General features: G+C 50.2%; 11 protein-coding genes across 13 annotated transcripts; 6 read left to right on the top strand and 5 right to left on the bottom strand.

Annotated features, from left to right (window-relative positions):
• The first annotated feature begins 3 nt into the window (after positions 1 to 3).
• On the top strand, positions 4 to 487 carry PPTG_01817 (hypothetical protein). Its single transcript, XM_008895206.1, has 2 exons — positions 4 to 64; positions 124 to 487. Exons 1-2 carry the CDS (start codon positions 50 to 52, stop codon positions 463 to 465), a joined length of 357 nt encoding a protein of 118 aa, XP_008893454.1. The 5' UTR covers positions 4 to 49; the 3' UTR covers positions 466 to 487.
• On the bottom strand, positions 402 to 3,750 carry PPTG_01816 (hypothetical protein). The gene has a single exon (XM_008895205.1). It carries the CDS (start codon positions 3,728 to 3,730, stop codon positions 509 to 511), a length of 3,222 nt encoding a protein of 1,073 aa, XP_008893453.1. The 5' UTR covers positions 3,731 to 3,750; the 3' UTR covers positions 402 to 508.
• A 76-nt stretch (positions 3,751 to 3,826) lies between these two features.
• PPTG_01815 (hypothetical protein) lies at positions 3,827 to 6,607 on the top strand. Of its 3 annotated transcripts, XM_008895202.1 has the most exons (4): positions 3,827 to 3,954; positions 4,083 to 5,698; positions 5,759 to 5,828; positions 5,903 to 6,545. In XM_008895202.1, the coding sequence occupies exons 1-4, from the start codon at positions 3,898 to 3,900 to the stop codon at positions 5,975 to 5,977; spliced, it is 1,818 nt and encodes a 605-aa protein (XP_008893450.1). In that variant the 5' UTR covers positions 3,827 to 3,897; the 3' UTR covers positions 5,978 to 6,545. The 3 variants fall into 3 exon arrangements, with proteins under 3 accessions (XP_008893450.1, XP_008893451.1, XP_008893452.1); XM_008895204.1 differs by having other exon boundaries at positions 3,839 to 3,954; positions 4,083 to 5,828; XM_008895203.1 differs by having other exon boundaries at positions 4,083 to 6,607.
• PPTG_01814 (hypothetical protein) lies at positions 5,897 to 6,482 on the bottom strand. Its single transcript, XM_008895201.1, has one exon. It carries the CDS (start codon positions 6,444 to 6,446, stop codon positions 5,994 to 5,996), a length of 453 nt encoding a protein of 150 aa, XP_008893449.1. The 5' UTR covers positions 6,447 to 6,482; the 3' UTR covers positions 5,897 to 5,993.
• On the bottom strand, positions 6,475 to 7,966 carry PPTG_01813 (hypothetical protein). The gene has a single exon (XM_008895200.1). The coding sequence runs from the start codon at positions 7,827 to 7,829 to the stop codon at positions 6,744 to 6,746; it is 1,086 nt and encodes a 361-aa protein (XP_008893448.1). The 5' UTR covers positions 7,830 to 7,966; the 3' UTR covers positions 6,475 to 6,743.
• Positions 7,967 to 8,083: 117 nt separating this feature from the next.
• PPTG_01812 (hypothetical protein) lies at positions 8,084 to 8,845 on the top strand. The gene is made up of 2 exons (XM_008895199.1): positions 8,084 to 8,423; positions 8,527 to 8,845. Exons 1-2 carry the CDS (start codon positions 8,193 to 8,195, stop codon positions 8,644 to 8,646), a joined length of 351 nt encoding a protein of 116 aa, XP_008893447.1. The 5' UTR covers positions 8,084 to 8,192; the 3' UTR covers positions 8,647 to 8,845.
• On the bottom strand, positions 8,795 to 10,483 carry PPTG_01811 (phosphoribosyl-ATP diphosphatase). Its single transcript, XM_008895198.1, has 2 exons — positions 9,144 to 10,483; positions 8,795 to 9,065 (listed from the first exon to the last, which is right to left on the bottom strand). Exons 1-2 carry the CDS (start codon positions 10,419 to 10,421, stop codon positions 8,910 to 8,912), a joined length of 1,434 nt encoding a protein of 477 aa, XP_008893446.1. The 5' UTR covers positions 10,422 to 10,483; the 3' UTR covers positions 8,795 to 8,909.
• A 1,630-nt stretch (positions 10,484 to 12,113) lies between these two features.
• PPTG_21115 (hypothetical protein) lies at positions 12,114 to 12,455 on the top strand (the record flags this gene model as incomplete). Its single annotated transcript, XM_008895568.1, has 1 exon — positions 12,114 to 12,455. One exon carries the CDS (start codon positions 12,114 to 12,116, stop codon positions 12,453 to 12,455), a length of 342 nt encoding a protein of 113 aa, XP_008893816.1.
• A 515-nt stretch (positions 12,456 to 12,970) lies between these two features.
• PPTG_01810 (hypothetical protein) lies at positions 12,971 to 13,312 on the top strand (the record flags this gene model as incomplete). Its single annotated transcript, XM_008895197.1, has 1 exon — positions 12,971 to 13,312. The coding sequence occupies one exon, from the start codon at positions 12,971 to 12,973 to the stop codon at positions 13,310 to 13,312; it is 342 nt and encodes a 113-aa protein (XP_008893445.1).
• Positions 13,313 to 14,325: 1,013 nt separating this feature from the next.
• PPTG_01809 (hypothetical protein) lies at positions 14,326 to 15,535 on the top strand (the record flags this gene model as incomplete). The annotated part of the gene is made up of 4 exons (XM_008895196.1): positions 14,326 to 14,424; positions 14,552 to 14,909; positions 14,959 to 15,324; positions 15,390 to 15,535. 4 exons carry the CDS (start codon positions 14,326 to 14,328, stop codon positions 15,533 to 15,535), a joined length of 969 nt encoding a protein of 322 aa, XP_008893444.1.
• Positions 15,536 to 18,392: 2,857 nt separating this feature from the next.
• On the bottom strand, positions 18,393 to 18,782 carry PPTG_01808 (hypothetical protein; the record flags this gene model as incomplete). The annotated part of the gene is made up of 1 exon (XM_008895195.1): positions 18,393 to 18,782. Exon 1 carries the CDS (start codon positions 18,570 to 18,572, stop codon positions 18,393 to 18,395), a length of 180 nt encoding a protein of 59 aa, XP_008893443.1. The 5' UTR covers positions 18,573 to 18,782.
• Positions 18,783 to 20,752: the final 1,970 nt, after the last annotated feature.

Genomic DNA, 20,752 nt, shown 5'->3' with positions numbered 1-20,752 from the left:
TGCAGTGAAACGACGCCGAAAGCGTATCCATCTCGGCGATAACGTGACCATGGACACCAACGAGGCAAGCTTGTTGCGCTGTGCTGCATAGGTTTATTTACCGACTAATGTGTTGTAAGGTAGAGTGAATTCTCGCAGGAGGACGTGCTGCCCATTGCCAAGACGGCAATCGAAGCGGCGTTGAAGGACACGGTGTACAACCGCAAGAAGGTGATGGATTGGTCCAACACGCTGGTGGCGAGTGTGCTCACAGGACTGCAGAACCTCAACAAGCCCTTCAAGTATGCAGTCACGTGTCTTATCATGCAGAAGACTGGCGCAGGTATGACGACGGCCGCCGCCTGCTTCTGGGACCCGACCATGGACGGATATTGCACTGTACTCTGGGAGAACAGTACTATCTACTGCATCGTGACAGTCTACGGCGCTGCGATCTCCCCGTCAGCTATCAAAATGGAACACTGAACGAGATTTATGCATTCAGATACCCTCTCTCTACTCGATTTAGCTATCCGATCACCTGGTCCAAGGCTGCGAGGCAAGCCTGAGCCGCTGCCTTGAGTTGGTCCTTACCACTGTGAGCAGCCAGCTTCTGCTTCAGCTTCGCACTGTGCTGCTTGACTTGATCAATGAACTTCACTCTTTCTTCAGCCTTTTCCTCGTCCTTTGCCGCTCCGGAGATAGCCTCAAGCAAGTTCTGCATAGCGAACAGAGCACGATGCAGCGTTTCGACGTTGGTGCCTTCTTCGATAATGGTGGTGAAGGCCTTGAGTCCACTTTGACGCAGGATCACCCAGCTAACCTGCGGGACCTGCGACACCATCGCCAATGCACCGCCAGCAGCTCGTGCCGTCTCGAAATCTTCAGCCTCATCTTCTAAAGACGCAAACGCGATCCACAGTCGCACTTTCTCTTCATTCATGAAAACCTGCTCGATCACTTTTTCATTGGGAAGGAGGTTGCAAATGGCTTCAGTGGCAGCACGACGAACGAGCTCATGCTCCGAGAACTGCAGGTACTGGAGCGTTGAAAGGCCCTGTGGTTCTCCCACAATGCGCGCCTTGGTTTCCTCGGACACACTTGCAATGTTCGTGAGCGCCATAAGCGCCTCGAAATGCAGCAACTGCTGGTCACCCTTGCACAAATCGAGCAGTGGCCGAATAGACGAGAAGAGCGATGAAGAAGGGATCAAGTTCGGGTTCGTACTGATCAAAATCTTGGCCATCGCTTGGCCTGCCGCGTTCGAGATCTTGGTGCCATGAATCTGGGACTGCTTCTTGCCATCTTTAGTCTTGGCTACAGCGATATGATGAAGCGCTAACGGGATCAAAGCCTGGAAGACTCCACATTGCACCAAGTTGCCGCGTACCGTGGGCGCTTCTGCGGCGTGCAGAGCACTTAGTGTAGCCATCTCCATGATATTCTCCGACTTGGTAGCCGAGAGTTTCAGCAGCTGCACGAGCGTCGTCAATACATCACGCGAAGCAGCGAGCTTGGTTACTCGGTTCTGGACATTTTCAGGAGTGTCGCCATCGTCCAGCGCAGACTTCTGCTTCAAAGCCTTTTGCAGCTCTTCGTATTGATCCGCTGTCATCTCCATCCCCTCCATTTGCTTGCGTTTAATAGCCGCCTCTGAGGTAAGGACGTGGCGCAAGATATACCCGATGCCGTAATAGACGTTCGACCTGAAGCCAGCGCTAGATCCGGTACTTGAATCCTTCGCATTTGGAAACTCGATTCGGAACACACTGGCAACGGCACCTGCGTGCTTGACGAATGCGTCCTTGACTGGAGTGTACGTGATCAAATACGACAATGCTTCGATACCACGCTCTTTAGGAGAAACTCCGCTCCAGAACAACTGCGATCGGGGCACTGCCTTCTTGTTCTCCTTGGTTTTTGCTTTCTCTACTTCCCTGTGCTTGCTTTCCACTGCCTCTGCACTCGCAAGCACCTCGAACACACTATCCATGAGGAACTGACCATCCGCAGACGGCATCTCAAGTGTCTTCTCCACAATCCCGAGCTTCACTTGAATACTCAAAGCACTGGCACGGAGCATCAAATCGTCTTCATCGTCCAACGAAGCTTGCAGCATTCTGTGAATCTCGATTCTTAAAGCGGGAGGCACACACGCGGGTCCATGCTCCACTCCGCAAATACTGGCAACACAGTCGACCCAGATCTCTTGTAGCTGTCGCGTGTGAGTCTTTGCATCGTCAAAAGTTCGCGAGGCAGTCAGGAACTCGTGCAACCGAGTGAGGAACGCTGTGCCATCATTCCCAGTTTGTTGCACAGCCCACAACGCAAGCTTCGCGTTTGAGAGGAAGAGAGCCGAGAGCAGCAAACAAGACGCAGAGCCCTGAGCCAACTGGGTGCGGTTCGTAGGCCTCGCAACAAGCACAGGAGACACGCACCAATCTCTTACCATTTTCTTCAGCATCGTATCATCACCCTCGAAATGCGCCAGACATTGCGTAAAAACCAGAGGAAGGCGACTCAGCAACACACCAGTCAGTTCCGAGCTCGACGACTCTGTAGCAGTTGTACCGGTATCAAGCCCAGGTAATGCACTGGAAGCTGTTGTGTGCAGCAAAGAGAACAGCCCCAATTCCTGCGCCAACGTTGCAAAGCGGGCCTTTAGCTGTTGCGCTGCGCTGTCATCGTTATTCGCTACAATTGAAGTCTGCCCACCTAATACAGAGATGAAGTGGAGCAGTCCGTCCAGCGCCGCAATCTGCAGCACCCGTTCTCGACTACGTAGACCATCTAGGATTCCACCAAGTACGCGACGTACACACGCGTCGTCATCCGACTTGGCAGCGATTAGCAGATACTTGAAGACGAACGCAGACAGTCGAATGATCGCCTTCCGGCCTCTAATCGGCATTTGCTTGCTCTCCACGTCACCATGGGCTTCGTATTCCAAGGCTACTTGGTTGTGTAGTAGCTCTAATAAGCTATTCAGCGCTCCACTGTTTGATTCAAACGTCCTACCGGCCATTTCCATCGACGCTGACGCCAAAATCGACAGTAGAGAGACCACATGGGACAAGATGGTCCACAGCTTCTCCTTCTCCTCACTCTCGCTCAGTTCCACAAGCTTCTTAACTGCTCTCCAGAGTACAACTAGTCCTTCTCTTTTCGCAATTTCTTCAGGCAAACTCGTGAGCTCCGTGACACTCTTCATCTCAAGATATTGCAGAGCCTCCACCGTCTTCTCCTGCTCCTTAAGCACCTCCATCACTCCTGCATCGCCCTGTTCTCCCTGTACGCCAGTCATAATAGTGTCCAGTGCCTTCTGCACGCCATGTACATCTTCTCGCACACGCTCTTGGATCTTCCGAGCCAATGCGGCCGCCGCCTTGTTGCTCGGAGCGTGCTGCAGAACCAGGTGCACGTCCTTGAAGGCCTGCGTCATATTTCCCATGCCCATGTGCGCCTGTGCTCTACGGTAACGCGCCTTGGTATTGTCCGGCTCAATGCCCAGTGCCAGCGTGCAGTCATTCTCGGCAGCGGCGAAGTCTTCGAGCTGCAGGAGACAGGCGGCGCGATTGCTCCAAAGCAGCACCCGCTGCGCCTCCACAGCCTTCAGGTCATCATCAGAGAGGTCAGAAGACGGCGGAGCAGCAGCCAGACCTTCTGTATACTTGTCTACAGCGGATTTGAATTCTTTCGCGCTGAAGAACGCGTTGCCCTCGGCACGCAGCCCCTCCATCTTCGTGGCCATGTTGAGGGGAGAGTATGAGATGGATACATTTCGTGTAAATGTACATCATTTGAACTTGATAGACGCAAGGTCTATGATAGATAGAGGTTTTTGAATCGCATGGAGCCAAAAGAATTGCAATTTAGCGCCCCTCAAGCGACAGGAAGCGAGTGGATATTGCGGTGGTGATGGCGGATGAAGACATTGACTCACTGCTGCAGGAAGGCATCCAGGCTGCTGCCAAGGTACCGCACTATAAGAACAGGCGATTCGCTATCTGACCATGCAACGATAACTCTTAAACTCTCTGTATAACTCGAGTTATCGTGAGTTGAACCCAACGTATCAACTAACATTTCTCGTATTGCAATAGTCAAAGCAGGACGCAGATGCAGCGAAGAAGGACAGACCGGAGGAAGACTCGCGTCGCTCTTCTAGACGTCGCAGCAGAACGCGCAGCCGCAGTCACTCGCGACGTCGTCATCGGGACCGCTCGCGCTCCCGATCCAGGAGTCCACGCCGCTCCCGTCGTTCTCGTCGCTCTCGCTCTCGCTCTCCACGTCGCAGTCGTGGAAGCTCTCGGCGAGATCGAGGACGCAGTCGGAGTCGCAGCAGAGAGCGTTCATCCAGAAAGAAGCGCAAGAGCAAGAGTCGATCCCGCTCGGCTCCGAAGGAGGAGCGGGAGCGCAGCACATCTGCCGAGCGTGCTGAACGCGCAAAGCAGCGTGAGCTCATGGAACTAACAAGAGACCACCGCACAGTCTTTGTGGGTCAATTAATCCAAAAAGTGCGTGAGAAGGACCTGGAGCGGTTCCTGAATAAAACTGGCAAGGTGGAGAACGTGTTGCTGATCCGCGACAAGTTCACCAATCGCTCCAAGGGCTTTGCGTACGTGGAGCTGTCGAATTTGGAAGATGTACCCAAGGTTTTGCTGCTAAATGGACAGGTGCCGGACTTCCAGGTATTCCCCATCATGATCAAGGCTTCGGAAGCCGAGAAGAATTTCGCAGCCAAGAAAGATTCGGTTATGAATGCCACTGTAGCGTCAAGTGGCTCTCTAACTGATGCGTCAGGTGCAGGACTCGCAGGCGCGATAGCTGGGGGTGGCATGTCGGCTTCTGCGTTATCTGCAGCGAGTCGGATCTACTGCGGAAACCTCCACACGAACATCACGGAGGACGATCTACGTATTGTATTCCAGTCATTTGGAGAGGTTCTGTCAGTGACGATCAACCGCGACGAGATGGGTCGCTCTAAGGGCTTTAGCTTTATCCAGTTCAGTAGTCCACAGGAAGCGAACTTTGCCTTGTCAAAGGGAAACGGCTTGGAACTGGCAGGCAACTACTTGCGACTGGGTCCAGTGAATGAGAACGCAGTGAGTAACCGAGCAGGCACAGCCAGTATGGATAACAGTGCTACAGGTGGACGCTGGAAGCTGGAGGACGAGGAAGGAGCGGGCTTGAGTATGAACGCTCAGTCGCGCTCAGCGCTGATGGCGAAACTCGCTGGTAACGACGTGAACTTGTTCCCGTCCATGAGTGGAGCTGGAGGGTACGCTGCGTCCACTACTGCGTACACGAATAGTACGGCGGCTACTGCTGCACAGCGAGCGGAGCAGGCTACAGCGTTGATGTCGTCGACGGAGATTGAAGGCAGTGAATCGTTTTGCTTCGTGGTCAAGAATATGTTCGATGTGTATCAGGAGCAAAAGAGCGGCAACCCGGAATGGGCCGTGGAGATCCAGCAGGACGTGGAGGAAGAGTGTGGACAATACGGTTCTGTACTACACACGTACGTGGAGAAGGAGAAACAAGGAGGTCTCGTGTACGTGCTGTTTGGGACCGTAGAGGCCGCTGTAGCTGCTGCCAAGAAGCTGCATGGCCGCTGGTTCAACAAGCGACAGATTAGTGTTAGGTACTTGTCGTCGCAGGAGTACGTCGGCATGTTCCCCGAAGCCAGATCCGCTGTGCAGACGGCACGCGCCAGCCAGTAAGACAAGTCTCAACACTCTACCATTCTACTCACCCCAACCACACGTACATCACACAGGACTCAAGTAACAGGGACTTTTCTAGGTTGCCAACTCAAGCTACACACAGATAGGAGTCCGATCGACCAGGTGATAAGCCTTAGGACTCTTTAGTGGCTTGATGGGAGCAGATACCATTCTGATTGCTTGCATTCTGATCGTAGGCGAGCCAAATGTCCTCTTGGGTTTCTTCTCAATGGTGGAAGAAGACCTTACACCCGTCTATATTTTACGTTTAGCACTACTTGCCACTATCTACTCTTCGGCTTCGGCCTCGGCTGTGTCTTCAGCCTGAGCATCCGCATTCCGTCGCTCTAATAGCTCAGCCGCTAGTGTGCGCTCGACGATGCGGATAAGTTCGTCCACTTGGGTCTCTGAGAATCGCCCAGCGCAGTCTTCGATGATCAGATGGATGTCCACAAGCTCCGTGGGGAGGTGGTTAATGAACTGAAGCTTCTCGGCCGACGTGAGCGCCGGCAAATCTGCCTGCTCCAGCTCCTTGAGGAAGTCTTGGATGCTACTGGAGCTCAATGTGGAGCAGTGCGAGTGGCTCTGGGTGAGGAACTTGAGCACCTTGTGGTCCATCCAGTTGCGCTCAGCGTATGCCACCATCGCCGACTTGTGTAGCCGCTGCTCCTTGCGCTCCTGCATGAGCGAGAGCACCTCGAAGTCGCTCAGCGAGCCCTCATTAATCAGCAGCACCTTCATGGTCTTGTGCAGTGAATTTGAAGTGAACCAATCGCTTGGTGGACGAGCTGGATAGCCAAAAGCCTGCAGTTTTAATGATAAAATATGTGCACCATGGCATAAAACAGTGGAATTAGTGCTTTCACATCTTAAAACTACAAGTGTCTAAATTGCTATCTCGGCACCTAATTCCTCGCAATAAAAACTAAAACTAACAATAAAAACTACTTCAAATCAGCCTTGGTCGGACGTCACGACGAAGGCACCCATGGGCCGGCCATGCGGTCGAGCCACTCATATCAGCCCCACTCCCCCTCCTCACTCGTGCCGGCGTTGAGCATCACGCTGCTCCCGCTCGCGCTGGTTCTCCGGCTTGCCGCCGTTGGCACTCAGGCTCGGATTGAGCTGTCGTGACCTCAATACCATCGTCGAGGTGGGCGTGTCTAGCGATCGTCGTGCTCGAGCGCTTCCTGCTCGTGTAGATCGTCGTGTGCCTCGCGCCATTCTCGGCGCTGGGCGAACACGAGGCCGGATCTCCGGCGTATCCTGCATGGCGAAGGCGAATTCATTCTCGAGTGACCGGAAGACGCGTGGAGAGCTGGGTGGAGAGTTGTCAACAAGCGGAGACAGCGCTAGTCGCGGATAAGCTCGCGCATACACGATACCACGGTGATAATTGCGACGCGGCCTCTTCGGTGGAGGCGGAGGGTTCTTCCTGTCTAGCATTCGGGCCGAAGGGGGCGGAGTAACCTGCACTGTCCGCAGAGAGGTACGTTGCCGTACCCGCTCGATATCACTATTCTGTGAGTCCTGACTGCAGCTCACGACGTCGTTATCTAGATTGGCACATGCTGCGACGAGATCGACGTCACTGCCTTGTGAGCTGACAACGAAATCCTCCAAGTTGGTGTACGTGGCGACGTTCTCTCTGTTGGAGATGTCGTCCTCTAGTTGAGGGATGACGATTGGAGAGGGAGGGAACCTCGCCTTCTCCTCTGGTCTGTTTTCCTGTTCTGCTGAAGTCTGTGAGTGTCTGTCACTGAGATTGGCCGGCGGTGAGGCCGGTAGAACGGGAGGGGGTGACGTTGTACTACCATCCTCCCCTACACGCCGTCGCTTGGTCTCCTTCTCGTCCCTGCTACTGCTGTTACTCGTCTCCTGTATCTCCTCAGGCGAAAGACTTCGCCGTCGCTTTCCCTTCGGCGTGGGCTTCTTGTCCTCAGGCTCGGGACTGCGCAGTTCCGGACGTTTCTCTTCTGTCTCGTCAGTCGCTGGCTCCAGCCGCCGCTTCTTCCAGCTTCTCGCTCTGTTCTCATCGTCGCGCGTGGGTTGACGCGGCGGAGGGGGCGGTGACAACGATGCTGACGCTGGCCGTCGCCGCTTGCCGGTGGCGAGGGGCTCCATGAGGCGGCTATACGCAGATCAGGCTGTGGCTCGGCTCCGCTAGTCGAGCTGGCAACGCTTCTTCTAGGGTTTTAGCGGGGCCGCTAAAAGCTTGCACTTGGCTATTCTTTCTTCTTGATCTCGCGCCGGTTGTTTTGAAATCGCGGAAATCCCCCCCTTTTGCCCCATACTCAGATCAAGACAAAAAACGGCTCTTTAGTGTGCGTCTGGTGTGCATTGTGTGGTTTGCAGTGTTCTATGTCATGTCGCTTGAAGGTCGCTTGAAACACAGAGCCTCTCATAGCCGCAGGCTCGTCCCCCCTCCGTCTGGCCATTGCTGTAGAGCTAAAGAAGGCGCACACACCGTACAGGAATCCTTAGACGATGCTGAGCCGAACGATCCGTCAGGTGGCCTCGCAGGCCAAGCGTCAGGGCGCCCGCATGGCGTCCACCAAGCGCTCGTCCGTGAACGGCAAGGGCGCGTTCGACGGCGCGTACAACATCTTCATGAAGAGCTCGCCCGTGTACGTGACCACGGTGCTGATCGCCACGCTGGTGGTGGAGGGTGTCTACGGCTCGGCCACTAACTACATTTGGGAGGCCAACAACCGCGGTGTACGTAATTACATGCCGTTTTACAGTGAATTGACGCAGTAGAGCAGAAGCAGAAAGTATGATCCATTCTGGTGGTGCTGACATTTGTTCCTTACCCTTGCAGCGCCTGTACCACCACATTGACTGGTCCAAGTTTGCTGAGGAGGAGGAAGAAGAAGAAGAGGAAGAAGAGGAGGAAGAAGAGGAGGAGGACGCTCACGAGGACGACGAGGATGACGAGTAAACTGGTTGATTCTGTCAATGCTACGCAATCCACAGCACCCTGAACTTCTATATGGAACACATGAGTGAGTGTGGGGGAATACAGGGCGTTGTGCAACGAGGCTGCAATAGCCGCCTCATACGTTAACTGCCAGAAACACGAAGAAAAATACTAGGATGAATATTCAGCCTGTGTATTTGGCGCAAGAAGCTCCTGACTCTATGCCTGGCTCCGGTAGAAGATCGCCGGTGTCTTCTAGCGGTGTCCTGTTCCTGCTTTAGCCTCTAGCTCTGCTCACTAACCGCAGAAGCCGACACTGCCGACGCTGAGCCACTTTGCATGCCCTTGGTGTTCAGGATCTTGTTGGCTGCCGAGATGCGGTAGGCCTTCGAGTTGCCAGGTCGTCGCTTCACCTTCAACGCACGCTTGTCCAGCATTTTCTAAAAGAAAAAAACAAGCACCACAAAACGTTAGCTAGAAACACTACCAGACCACCGGAACACTAGCAGTTATCGTACCTCAACGTCGCTGAGCTTGCAGCCTGCTGCCACACAACGCACCATAGCGAAGTACATGACGTCAGCGGCTTCGCCAGCCACATCTGGGATTGATTCGGCTTCTGCGAGCTCCTGTGCCTCCTCCACCAGCTTGTTACGTAGCAACTCCGCATCGTCGAACAACCTCTTCGTGTACGATCCAGCCGGTGCGTTCTCGTGGCGACTGAAGAGCATACTTTCGAGTGCACGGAGACCGCCGTCGTGACCCCAGCACGTACGCGTGTTGAGGTGGCAGAAGCCAGCGCCCGTCTGGTTCACTGTGAAGCGCAGTGCGTCACTATCGCAGTCCATGTCGATCTTAATGAGCTTCTGGGCGTTGCCGCTGCTCTCTCCTTTCTTCCAGAGACCACCACGTGATCGAGAGTAGTAGACACCACGGCCACTAGACACAGCTGCGACGATACTCTCTGCACTTGAGTATACCAGTCCAAGAGCGACACCTGCTTCATCCGCGACGACTGTAGTAAATAGACCGTCGGGACGATCTGTACGCAGACACTTGACAAAGCACAATGCCGCGTCCACCACAGCCTCTCCGTCTCCTGTAACCATGTCAGCCTGCTCTCCATCGCCACTGCAGTAACCAGGCGACACGACGTGGATGTGCCTGTGGTGGAGCTCCTGGATCCTGGTTAATGCCACTTCGGAGTTAAAAGCTGCAGCGGGTCCAGTACTCATCTCGACGGCAAAGAGGTATCCTTCATCCACACTTTTCCTCAACGCCTGTAAGCTTGTGGACAGAGCCTCGAACCCGCTCTCCTGCGTTAGTTTTACAGAGTCGATGACGAACACCACACCGCTGGCAGTGTCGACAAGTCTCGCTAGCTTTTCTCCGAGTTCGGAGACGTCTTGGGCCTGTAGCGATGGCACGGGAATACGCAGCACCACTCGATTGGCTGGCAGCTCCGAGACAGCGATAGCCACACGCTCGAGTTCGGCGTCTTCGCTAGACGCGGCGTCCACTAGTACCTTTTCAATGCCTTGGTCCAGCCACGAGGCTAGTGGCTCGAGCATTTCGGCCGAGAACGGACCCAGCAACGTTCTACCATCCAGCAGCGAGGCCTTGAGTGCCATCTCGCGCGGCTCCGTGTTGAAGGCGGGTACGGGCGGCGCCAAATCGCGTAGCTGACGAAGCGGCAGCTTGGCATACAGCAAACCGAGTGTGCTGAGACGGCGTAGTAGAGAGCACTGCGCGTCGGTCGTGCCCGCAGATTGGGACGAGAACTCGGGGATCAACATGGCACTTGGCTAAACTTGTTAAATAAATGGCTTAATGTGGTCCCAAAGCGCTCCAAATTGTGACGTAAATTTCTTATGGTACAGAAATTGAGTACAGACGATCCCCTCGGTAGTAATCCCTAGACTTGGAATAATCCCTCAACAGCAATAAATTAGCGGTTCCCGTTGACCAGTTGCATACAAACCCAAGATATTATTCCCTCTCACCCCTCAATCGTAAAATGGAATACATTTGAAGTCAATTACTCCTATTCTGGGGTTCTTAACTATGGAAACAGTCATAACTGCACAAGAGCATTGTTGCTGCCACGATCCGAATGTTGAGCCGATGATGCCTTTTTTTTTTTTTTTTTTTTTACTACTTTGGACGTGACTCGAGCTTTAGGATCGCGGAGAAGCGTTTTGCCTTCCGTCGAATTGCCTCATCCGTGACGGTGACACCCTTCTCTTTATACCAGGAGACTCAACTGGCAAGGAGCTAGTCGAGTTTTGGGTGGATCACCGCGTGCCGCGATTTTGTGGCCAACTGCGAGACAGGAGGTGAGTCCAGTGCTTTTCTGCTCATTAACAGCTACCAGATCATTGCCTGTGATGGAACTAGGGGAAGATCGTAGATTCTGCTAGCCCATTAATCTAGCTTTGTTTGGGACAAACTAGGGATGTGAGCATGGTGCTAGCATATTTGTCCAGCAGTCGTTGAGTGTTGGTGAGTCTGAGGTGGACTGGCTGGGCTAGAGAGGAGGGTATCTTGGTGTGGTGAGGCAAAACTAGCAGTAGCAAAGCAAAACAGGGTGAAACGCCAGTAACGAGCCGCATCAAAACGTCTCCATTAGTAAATTTTGTGCATTGCTCCAAGCTTAGAGTATTCGGATCCATTTTTGTGGTACATTGATGATAGGAATACCCTTAGACAGAAATAAATTGGTGGCTGACAATGCTATGACTACCGAGGGGATCGTCTGTACGGGAAAATCGCCGGCTTGACAATTAGTGGCCGGTTCCGTTGGCCAATGAAAGACTCTAGTTTTGGATTAAATAATAGAAGTGAGTATTTTTCCCGACTGGGAGTTGCCGATTTGCAGACTTTTTCGTATCCGTACCAGGTATAGCGTACGCAACGTATACCAACTGCATTTCAGCCACACAAATCCCCCCCCCCAACAAACAAACGCGTGGCACTTGAAGAAGTAGGATGTCGCCGCAGCCGCGAAGCGGCCTCTGTCTGCCGACGATATTGGCAACGGAAGCGATAGCAGCGCTTCCGATGGCTCCGTGAGCGAGTTATAGCCATTACCAAGCACCCTACCTACTGAGATCCGTGGCGAGACTACCGAGACCACGAGTAGTTCCAGTGAAGAGGCCACTCAGGTGCGTGTCATCGCAATTCGAGACATGGGAAGCCTTGGAGGCCTACCTGAAATCTTACCAGACACAGTCCTTCCGGGCATGCACACATGAGTTTTTTTTTAGTCCCAGCATTGCGGTTGTATATTGTGATGGCGACGGAGACGCGACTCTATCTGCTGGAACTGCGGGACCGTTGGCCAGTGTGTTAATCGAATCAAATAGCGCGACAGGAGACGCAGGTAACCAGTCTGCGAATCTGGTGTCCAGTCGGGCGAACCTGGATTTCAGTTGGGAGAGTCTGTAGAGTCTGTAGTTCAGTCGGGAGAGTCTTGTTCTACACAGGAAATGGCCGAGGATTTCACTTTTAAAGTGGCGAGCCCAACAAGATTTCTTGGCCGTCCAAAACAAACGAGCAAGTCGAAGAAAGCTTCACGTCGAAAACATGTCGAGATGGTTCAAGTTGACTCAGACTTGTATTCATCAGGTTTAAGCCTATCAATCGTATCAAAAGCTGTTGAAAAACCAACCCACTTACGAGAAGTCGGCATCTACTCTTTCCAAGTTCGAGCTGTTCGAGTTCAACAAAACTCCCAGAGCTCCAATTGTCCACAAGATAGCAAGGTTGCCTTCCGCAAAAATTCTCCCTGCCCAATCGATCACTCGGATGTCCCAGAAGCAGTTTATTGAGAAGTGCCAAGAAAAAGTGACAGCCCTCCAAAAGGCACACAAAGGTTCTTGTGGAAGGAACTTAGGCGGGAGGTTGTTGTGGATGTAATTGGTGTAGACACATTCGCAACAACGACTCTAGGTGTCATGAAAAAGTGGCATGGAGCGATGACGAACATCCGGCATATTGACAAGGCAATTTCCTGGCCCGAGACCATCGATTTTACTCTTCAAATGCCCAAACACTTCAAGATTGACTAAGATCACGATATATTATCAAAACTCAAGTCAGTTTTGCTTTTGTTCGTTCAGGTAAGAGAAACTCAGCATGTGGACTCTTAGTATTTATTGAGCCACATGTATTTCTTGATCGTGATGTGCAGGCAGAAGCACTGGAACCAGTGAGCAAATCCACCCTGGGTGACAGCATCATAAATGCGTTGATGTTGAAGTTATTTGCCGAAAGGACAGACACGATTGGAGTCGATACGTCAATCGCTGGAAATGTTATGAATCGTTTCCTCCTAGCAGAAACTATGAAGAGCGTGTTCCTAGGTGTGACGGGCGAAAACCTTTTAATCCCAGTTATCTGTGGAAGAAATTACTGGTGTTCAATTATGCTTGACCTGACAGCTAAAGAAGTGTTTGTCTACGACCCGATGAACTCGAGCTATGGGGTGAAAGCCCGACTGCTCGCAGAGAAATTGGTGGCAATGCTGCCCAATTTTGCTCCGAGGCAGTACTGGATTCGACCGTACCGCAGCGATTTTGAAGTGCAAGTGGATAATTATAATTGTGGTATGTACATGCTGTCAGGTTTTGAGGCCTTTGCTGGCACTGAAAGCCTTAGGTTATTAAGTAGAAAGGAGCTGCAGTAGTACATACGCTACCGTACCTGTGCATGTACATTTAACTCAACACGTTTCAATGTTTTTCATCTCTCATTTCGTCTCATATGTGGGTGCACGTCGCCAAATGACCAATATGTACGTCTTGGTGACCACAATATGTCTTGCGTTGGTACTGCGAGCAGTACATGCATTATGTCTTGCAAAACTATGGCTCGTGGCTCTTAGATGAACTTCCGGTTATACGTATACTTTAGAGGACACATTGAGTGATGGCCTTACCGGCTCTTGCCCAGTCGGGCACTTTCGGGCTTCTCAGTCGGTAATGATGTGGCAACAATGTACTGTCTCGTGTTACTCAGTCGGTAAAAAAATAACGAGTGCCTTAAATAATTGAAATTGATCAATTATAAGTTACCATATAAGATACAAGGCTGAACCACATAGTGAAATCACGTTACTTAAAGCGGCCCCTAATTGACAGGACCATCAATCTTGGTAGGCTTTTTAATCGGACGTATTGGGTTTGAAGCATTAGTTAGATGTTTCAGAAAATAGCCAGAAAAATCGATCACATGGACAGCTTTTGATGACACCTTGGTGTTGTTTTCCTTGTCCTAGAAAAAAAGATACATGTAAAACTAGAAAAGAGTGTTTGAATCGCCCCGAATTGGCATTTTCACCTTAATCACCCTTTAAAAGCAAATCCCATAAATTTGTATTCTATAGTTTACTTAACCCTTGAAACGTCGTATTCTGTATTTTACGGAATAAGCAGCATTACAGGTAAGCATATTGAAGGAGCTTTGAAGCGCATGCTATCGCCGCATATGAAAGTTTGTATGGGGAATGGTTTCAAATAATGATCGTGATGGATCTGAACGGGGATATAGACGGAAATTACACTTGATGTATAGAAAAGACAGTATAAATCAATGATAGGTTTGAAAATTATATCTGCAACTACTGATCCGCAAGCATCCACCTCCCAACGCTCCCTCAGCCATTCATGATTTCCAGCCTTGAGCACCAGATTGACTACGATGAATGCACCTGACGAAAAGACGTTCAAGATGTTGTGGCATGAGCTGAAGAAGACAGACTGGGACTCGCGAAGGCCCAAAGGCCTGGCTGAGGCACACGTACGAAATCCTGGCGTGAAGGGGCGCCTTGACAATTGGAAGCGTGGTGAAGAATATTTCTTTGGTACATGTAATTTAAAAAAATAACTACAGGAAAATGCACTAATATGCATGATTCGTTGGCGAGAACGACACGATGATGTTTGCGAGACGTTCGGGGCTGCTGTGCTACACGTCTCCACCCCCCCCCCGCCACGGCAAGCGTCGCTTCGTCCATCGCTGTCTCCTTACTTCGCCTCCTCAACCACCAGAGCTCATCGAGGAGATCCAATCCCAGCCAGAGACGTACGACACAGGTCATGGCGATGAATCGGCAGGAGTGACTCCACCTGGGTTGGTGCCTCTTTTATCGCCAGCAACACCAGTGTCTGGGCTTGCGCTCCCTGAGCCGGTAGCGGATCCAGAGGTACCGGCGCCAGCGTCGGAGCCAGCACCACCGGTGTCGTGTTCTGAACCAGTATCGCTTGTTGACGACATGGAGCCAGGTAAGACTGTTCATAATGACACAGAATTAACTCACTTGATTATGTACAGAATCACCACTGCCAGTGAATACCAATACGGAAGAGTGCCCTGCAGAAGGCGAAGAGGAGAGCAAGAACGACGGCGATACCCGAAATGATTTTGGCCCCTCCGACAGTTTCATGGCTGCTCTAAGATCAAAGCGCCTGTTCGGAGACGTAGTCGACGATGACGTGAATATCTGCGAGGACGTCGTCCGCGATGAAGGCGAAGACGATGGCGTCAACGAGGAAGCCATGGATGTCCTAGCAGCGCTTATGGAGTTCGAGAGCGACGTGGACTCCGATGTGGAGTTCGAAGACAAGAGCGACGCTTTCCAGCAGGACGACGACGCTATGAGAAGATTGGAGTGGCGCGTTTACGATCAGGCACATTCCGGTAAGTTTGTACCCTACAGAATAAGCTTTCGGTACAAAACCTAATTCTATACTGCATTTAATTAGACGAACTACAGTTGGACAAAGCTGCGGAACTTTACAGTGGTTCGTTCGGTGTCACGAGGTCGGCGGGAGCGTACGTGGAGTCGCCTACGGGAATGTTTTTTGTTCTTCTTTCTTCCGAAGCAACTGTGGGCGCACATCGCCAATGAAACCAACGAATTCGGCATCCAACACATCACGTTGGTCGCCAACGCACAGTGAAAGAAACCACTTGAATCCCAGGAGAAGGACCCAAGGAAGACTGTGCTATAACGTGGCTAGGGTTACCGTTACTAGCTTACACTGTAGTTTAGAGGAAGCTAGCAACGGTTAGACCGAGTCTTAGGTTTGTGTAAAATTCAAATCTGATTTTTTTGGACCAGGGCGGTTACCCCTGGCCTCCTGTGAACCACTCAAATGCAGGTCAACACCTGATTGGTCAATAAGTGGGTCTAGCACCCACTATCAACCAATCAGATGATGACACATTGGCACACGGCTAGCCGTGTACTCCTATGCCTATTTATGTAGTAACTGAAAGATATCTACCTACTTATGTATTTGGAGTTGGGCCAAATACATGATGTACTTTGTTTGTACACCACTCTCGTCTACGATACCCATCGGGAGCATCTTCTCCGCGATGCAGTCTTTCCTTCGTCCACTACTACCGCCGTCAGATTTCTCAGCATTCCCTTGCGCCTAGATGACATACCATCATCATACGTTACTGAACCCTTGCCAGCTGGCGCGCCTTCTTCTAGTTCGTGAACAATATTTGGGGATTGTGCTACGTCACGAACAGGTCCAGCCGAATTGGTTGTCTTCAAGTTTGACTCGGATTTGTTTTCAAAAACTCGTCGCCTTGAGTTGATGGTTTTCGTTCCAGTGTTTTGATACATAGATCGTCGTAGCTCCGCAATATTACAACACCCACTGAGTGACAAAACTCCGATGGCCAATGTTGATCTCTATTGTTACCGAGAATAACGGGTGTGACTTGTATACAAGAGGGGTTTTACACAGAATGGTAAGGGTGATATCCTCAATCTTAGATATTCTGGTTACATTCTTGGCCACGTCAGGCCCTCATTGACTGGCGTGGTTGATCGTTCTCCGGCGTGCCTTGCTGTTTCTTTTAGGCAATGCACTTCACGTCCCCCCCCCCCCGTGTGCTCCGAGTCGTCGACGACCAATGCATGGCCGGCTTCTCCATTGCCGACCGTGAGCTTGCATCCTCAATCTGGATTTGTTGATGCACCAGGCGTTCTTGATCTAAAAAAACAATTCACCAACGCCCTCTTCCCTCTTGCCGGTGAACTTGAGCAGATTGGTAGGCACTCACGTGCGGTCCGGTATCACATTGTTCAGTCGGTCGAGGTCGGCTTGGAGATCGTCGCCATGGGCTCTCTACGTCAGGTAGCTGGGACCAACAAGTGCTACCAGTAATACAATGACGACGCGAAGCTTGGTGGAGCGCGCGCGAACCACAAAGTGTCGCCCGGATTGAAGCTTCTACCACTGGCTTGTCGTATTCAATAGGGTATTACTATGTCATTCTAGATCACAGTCAAATCCAAGCTACATCCTTTTGACTATACTATAAGCCATTCAAATCCTCGATATATCTTTATTTAGTTGCTACTATTTGTGCTGAACATGGACATTATGCGTCTAGTATTCTGAGGCAATTATCATTCGACGACAGCGCAACAGAAAAACTGTCGTCTTCGTTTACTCTACCTCGGAGCATTGACAAATCTATTTTCATGAGGGCAAACCCATTGGATTCGTCTATCCTGTGGCAAAATTGCACAACTGTAGTAGCAAAGTCAACAGGAAATATGAAAAGGCTATAGTACACATTCAACGAGCTTGTTTTCGTCATGTGAAACGCATCAGAATGCTCAGCATTTGCATTGCTATTCACCTTTTCACAAAAAACTTGCCTATAATGTTTATATCTCGTACTACCAGCCCCTATAACGATAAAGTACAAAAATCGCGAAGTGTTTCTTTACCCATCCGTGATAACCTAACCGGATATTATATGGAAGGAATTGAATATCGTTCGGTTAAACCGGCAAACGAGTCTCACGGGCGCGCGTACCATTCTGGTAGAGAAGGAACCCAGCATGCCTGACGTGCATGATGTTGAGGATGTATTTATGCGGGTAAAAATAGCGTACTGATTCAATGTCTACGTACACTCATGAAGCTATACAACTTACAATTAAATGGAACGGAGTTTAACCCATGAAGTCATAGCTTGGAAGAAAGGAGTTTGACTTCATTGGTGGAGTATGCTCGTCTCGTTATCCGTCTCTTCGCCAGTAATTGGTTTTTGCGAACTGTAGTACCGGCATGAAGAGTTGATTGACGTTTTCCTACTTATTTCTAAATGTTAACTGATAATTGAGATTCGTCGACGATTCGACTAGTTTTGTACGGCATTTAAAACGCATATTATTGGGCGATTCTCCAAAACTTCAGTTATTCCAGAACCTAAAGTTCTCTAATGTCCGACCCGGACATTCAATTCAGACTCGACACCTTGGCTGTTAATGGACGTCACCCGTAGAATGTTTAACGTATTGACAAGTGGTTCCAAACGTGTAAAAAAACTAGGTAATTAACTAGATTTGAATACATGTACAATCCAGAATAACATGAAGGCAGGACCACGGCATTGTCACATTAACAGTGTGCCCAGTCGAGATCAGTGGATTTGGCTTATCTATTAACATACTAAAAGAAGTCGGTCTTAATAGTCGAGACGATGTATAGTAGCTAGATTGGTCCATTCGTTCAACACGAGATGAAAGGTATATCCTTATTTGCCATGATTTGGCAGCAGAATAAGCGATCGTTATGCGAAATCACGATCTTCAACCCGAAAATAATTTATTATTGAGGTAGCCACTGCGCAATAGGGATTATCTACAGCCTCAAAATTCACCACTTCGTGTGAGGCATCTGCTGGTATGTACAGATGTACGGTCACCCAAACATTCCACATGTTTTCATCTAGCACGACTGGGCCGTGGGGCGGTAATTCGGGTTTCCAGCCTTTTGTTCAAAGCAGTAGCTGTTAAACTCGCCTTGACGGGCATCGGGAACATTGCAGCACTTCTGGTTACCCTTCCTGCTAGGATCAATCGAGCCGCCTGATGCAGCACATGCCTTCTGGGTGAAGTCAGCGGTCATGGAGCCAGAGCGCTCATATGCGTAGTCATTGTCTGTTCCGGCACACTGTCTGAGAGCACCGTGGCTGATGGCAGAGGAAGGTAAAAAGACGGGATGTGGGCCCAGATATCAACAAGCACTTACGTGGGCATCAGCAGAGTGGCGAGGGCAGTAATGACGACCAAGACTTTCATTTTGAAAGCTTGAGGAAGTCGGATGTTGAGAAGGGCGAGATTTTCGAAATGATCAGCCTGCAAACTCTGCAGTCCGTAAGTACCAGGGAATTACATTGGTCGCGGTCACAAAATTTCGTGCCCATGACCTGACGATATCTGCAGATCATCAGTCCTTTTCTATCTACTTCTGCTTTGCTGTCGTGTGTTCTGCTCACTGAGCACTGCTCAATATTCCGAAGTCATAACTGCTCTACAAGCGGGGCTGTTCCGTACCGCAAGGCCGTACCAATAGCTGTTTTATTGGTGGGGATATTAAAACTAGTCTTGGTTGCCGCCGGTGAAGAATGACGGCAACCACGGCGGACAAGCTAAGATACAACTATTTTTTATCTCAAACAAATGATTATGCCCTGAGAAGGGACCCCTTTTTTTTTTTTTTAAGGAAATGTACGTAATAATGCATCATTGTCGTCCATGATCTCGTACTCCATATGTTTTGTCCCAATTCAATGCTGCCCCGGATTAACCAGCTTATTTAATTGAGGTGATGCCGTATTTTTCCTTAGATGAAGCTGGACACGTCGAAGTATTGGTGATGCCTCGCTTTAACCGTAAGACGCGGCCTTACATGTACCCATATCCGTCCCTTGTTTGATCTTGGTTGAATTAGCCTCTCTTGGAATTCTCAAGGTTTTTTGGGCGACATATTGTTGCCACCGCCTCCTCTTTTCGCAACTTGGCTACCATGGCATCCGTTTCTGAGAGAACCTTATATACACTTAATGTATAGAGGTTTCTTGGTTCATGGAAGTGACTACCGATGTGTTGAAATCTAAGTCCGGCTTTGCCAGACCAACCAGTGGCAGACGTATTGACGTCATGTCTTCAATCTTCGACGTCAATGCTTGCACATACTTAGTACTTGTATACGTAATCGTGTTTACAAACATCACGATAACAATTATAAAGGGGTAACCAATGTTGCACAACCAGGACAGGAACACCACTAGCAGAGCCAGAACGCTTGTTGTCGGCAACAGGAGCGAACTATCATAACATAGCCACGCGTCTGCGAACAGACGCATTTTACACTTTATGTCAATTTCAAGGAGAGGTCACCTCTCCTTGAAGCAGGGTAGGTTTTTGCCGATCGGCAGAATCGGCAAAATAATTCGGCTTTATCGTCCGGATGAAGCCATTAGTCACATCTATTATCCGGACAATATCCGAACACCAGGCGCAATGACCGCTTGCTGGTGTGCAAGTTAGTTACATGTACTACCGTCCCGGAATTTTGACTCTAACTGCTGTCGCTGCTTTTCGTGATAGAGCGAGAAGGGCTGGGAAATGTGTGTTCAGCTATACGTGGAGGCATGCAAAGGTGGCAATAAATGAAGCAACATCACAGCTTTGGCTAGAAGGCAAATTGAAGCCAAAACCCAGTTACCTGCGTCATTCATTTAAAGTCAGATCTGATTCGCATCACGCTGTTGCGGCTTGCAGGACACGTAGATATATATAAAACATTACGGTGATATACAAGTTAACGTGCATAACCCAAAATTTTGATCTGTCTACGTCTAGATAAACGTCAGGGACTGACTACTTTCAATGCGGTGCGTCTTACTATCAGGCAAACAGTGTGGTGAAGACAGCTTCCAGACAGTGTGTCTCCTTTCATCCCACGAGCTCGTACTGCAGCTGAATATGTATACCTCGAAGCACCACCGATGCCCGTCGCTTTCGATTCCAGGCACCGTATAACAGTATCCGATTTTGTATGTCTACATAATTGTATACGTTGTATAGCGCGTCATTTTGCGATGGCGTTTGTAAATCGGCCAGGAAAATAAAGCCGATCCATCGGCAAAATCCAACTTTGAGAGGTGGCATTGTGCTAGTGAGCGCAACCCTTCTGTTCCCACTCTCTCCCCTCAATTGATCCACTACAGGGTCTGTTAATCCGGAGTTTTTGTGAACTCTTAGTTTAGCAAGTTTAGAACGAAAAGAACTGAAAGCACGTTT

This window comes from Phytophthora parasitica, assembly GCF_000247585.1.
Source record: "Phytophthora parasitica INRA-310 unplaced genomic scaffold supercont2.3, whole genome shotgun sequence".
In the NCBI taxonomy this organism is placed as follows: Eukaryota; Oomycota; class Peronosporomycetes; order Peronosporales; family Peronosporaceae; genus Phytophthora; species Phytophthora nicotianae.
Note: the sequence above shows the minus strand (reverse complement) of the source record. Positions and strands in the feature narration are given on the sequence as shown.

Coding starts and splice junctions, on each gene's coding strand:
- PPTG_01812 (XM_008895199.1), top strand. CDS start 8,193: ATGCTGAGCCGAACGATCCGTCAGGTGGCCTCGCAGGCCAAGCGTCAG. Junction 8,424..8,526: donor GGGAGGCCAACAACCGCGGT/GTACGTAATTAC, acceptor TTACCCTTGCAG/CGCCTGTACCACCACATTGA.
- PPTG_01811 (XM_008895198.1), bottom strand. CDS start 10,421: ATGTTGATCCCCGAGTTCTCGTCCCAATCTGCGGGCACGACCGACGCG. Junction 9,066..9,143: donor GCAAGCTCAGCGACGTTGAG/GTACGATAACTG, acceptor TTTTTCTTTTAG/AAAATGCTGGACAAGCGTGC.
- PPTG_01815 (XM_008895202.1), top strand. CDS start 3,898: ATGGCGGATGAAGACATTGACTCACTGCTGCAGGAAGGCATCCAGGCT. Junction 5,699..5,758: donor CAGACGGCACGCGCCAGCCA/GTAAGACAAGTC, acceptor TACATCACACAG/GACTCAAGTAACAGGGACTT. Junction 5,829..5,902: donor ATAGGAGTCCGATCGACCAG/GTGATAAGCCTT, acceptor TTCTGATCGTAG/GCGAGCCAAATGTCCTCTTG.
- PPTG_01814 (XM_008895201.1), bottom strand. CDS start 6,446: ATGAAGGTGCTGCTGATTAATGAGGGCTCGCTGAGCGACTTCGAGGTG.
- PPTG_01816 (XM_008895205.1), bottom strand. CDS start 3,730: ATGGCCACGAAGATGGAGGGGCTGCGTGCCGAGGGCAACGCGTTCTTC.
- PPTG_01813 (XM_008895200.1), bottom strand. CDS start 7,829: ATGGAGCCCCTCGCCACCGGCAAGCGGCGACGGCCAGCGTCAGCATCG.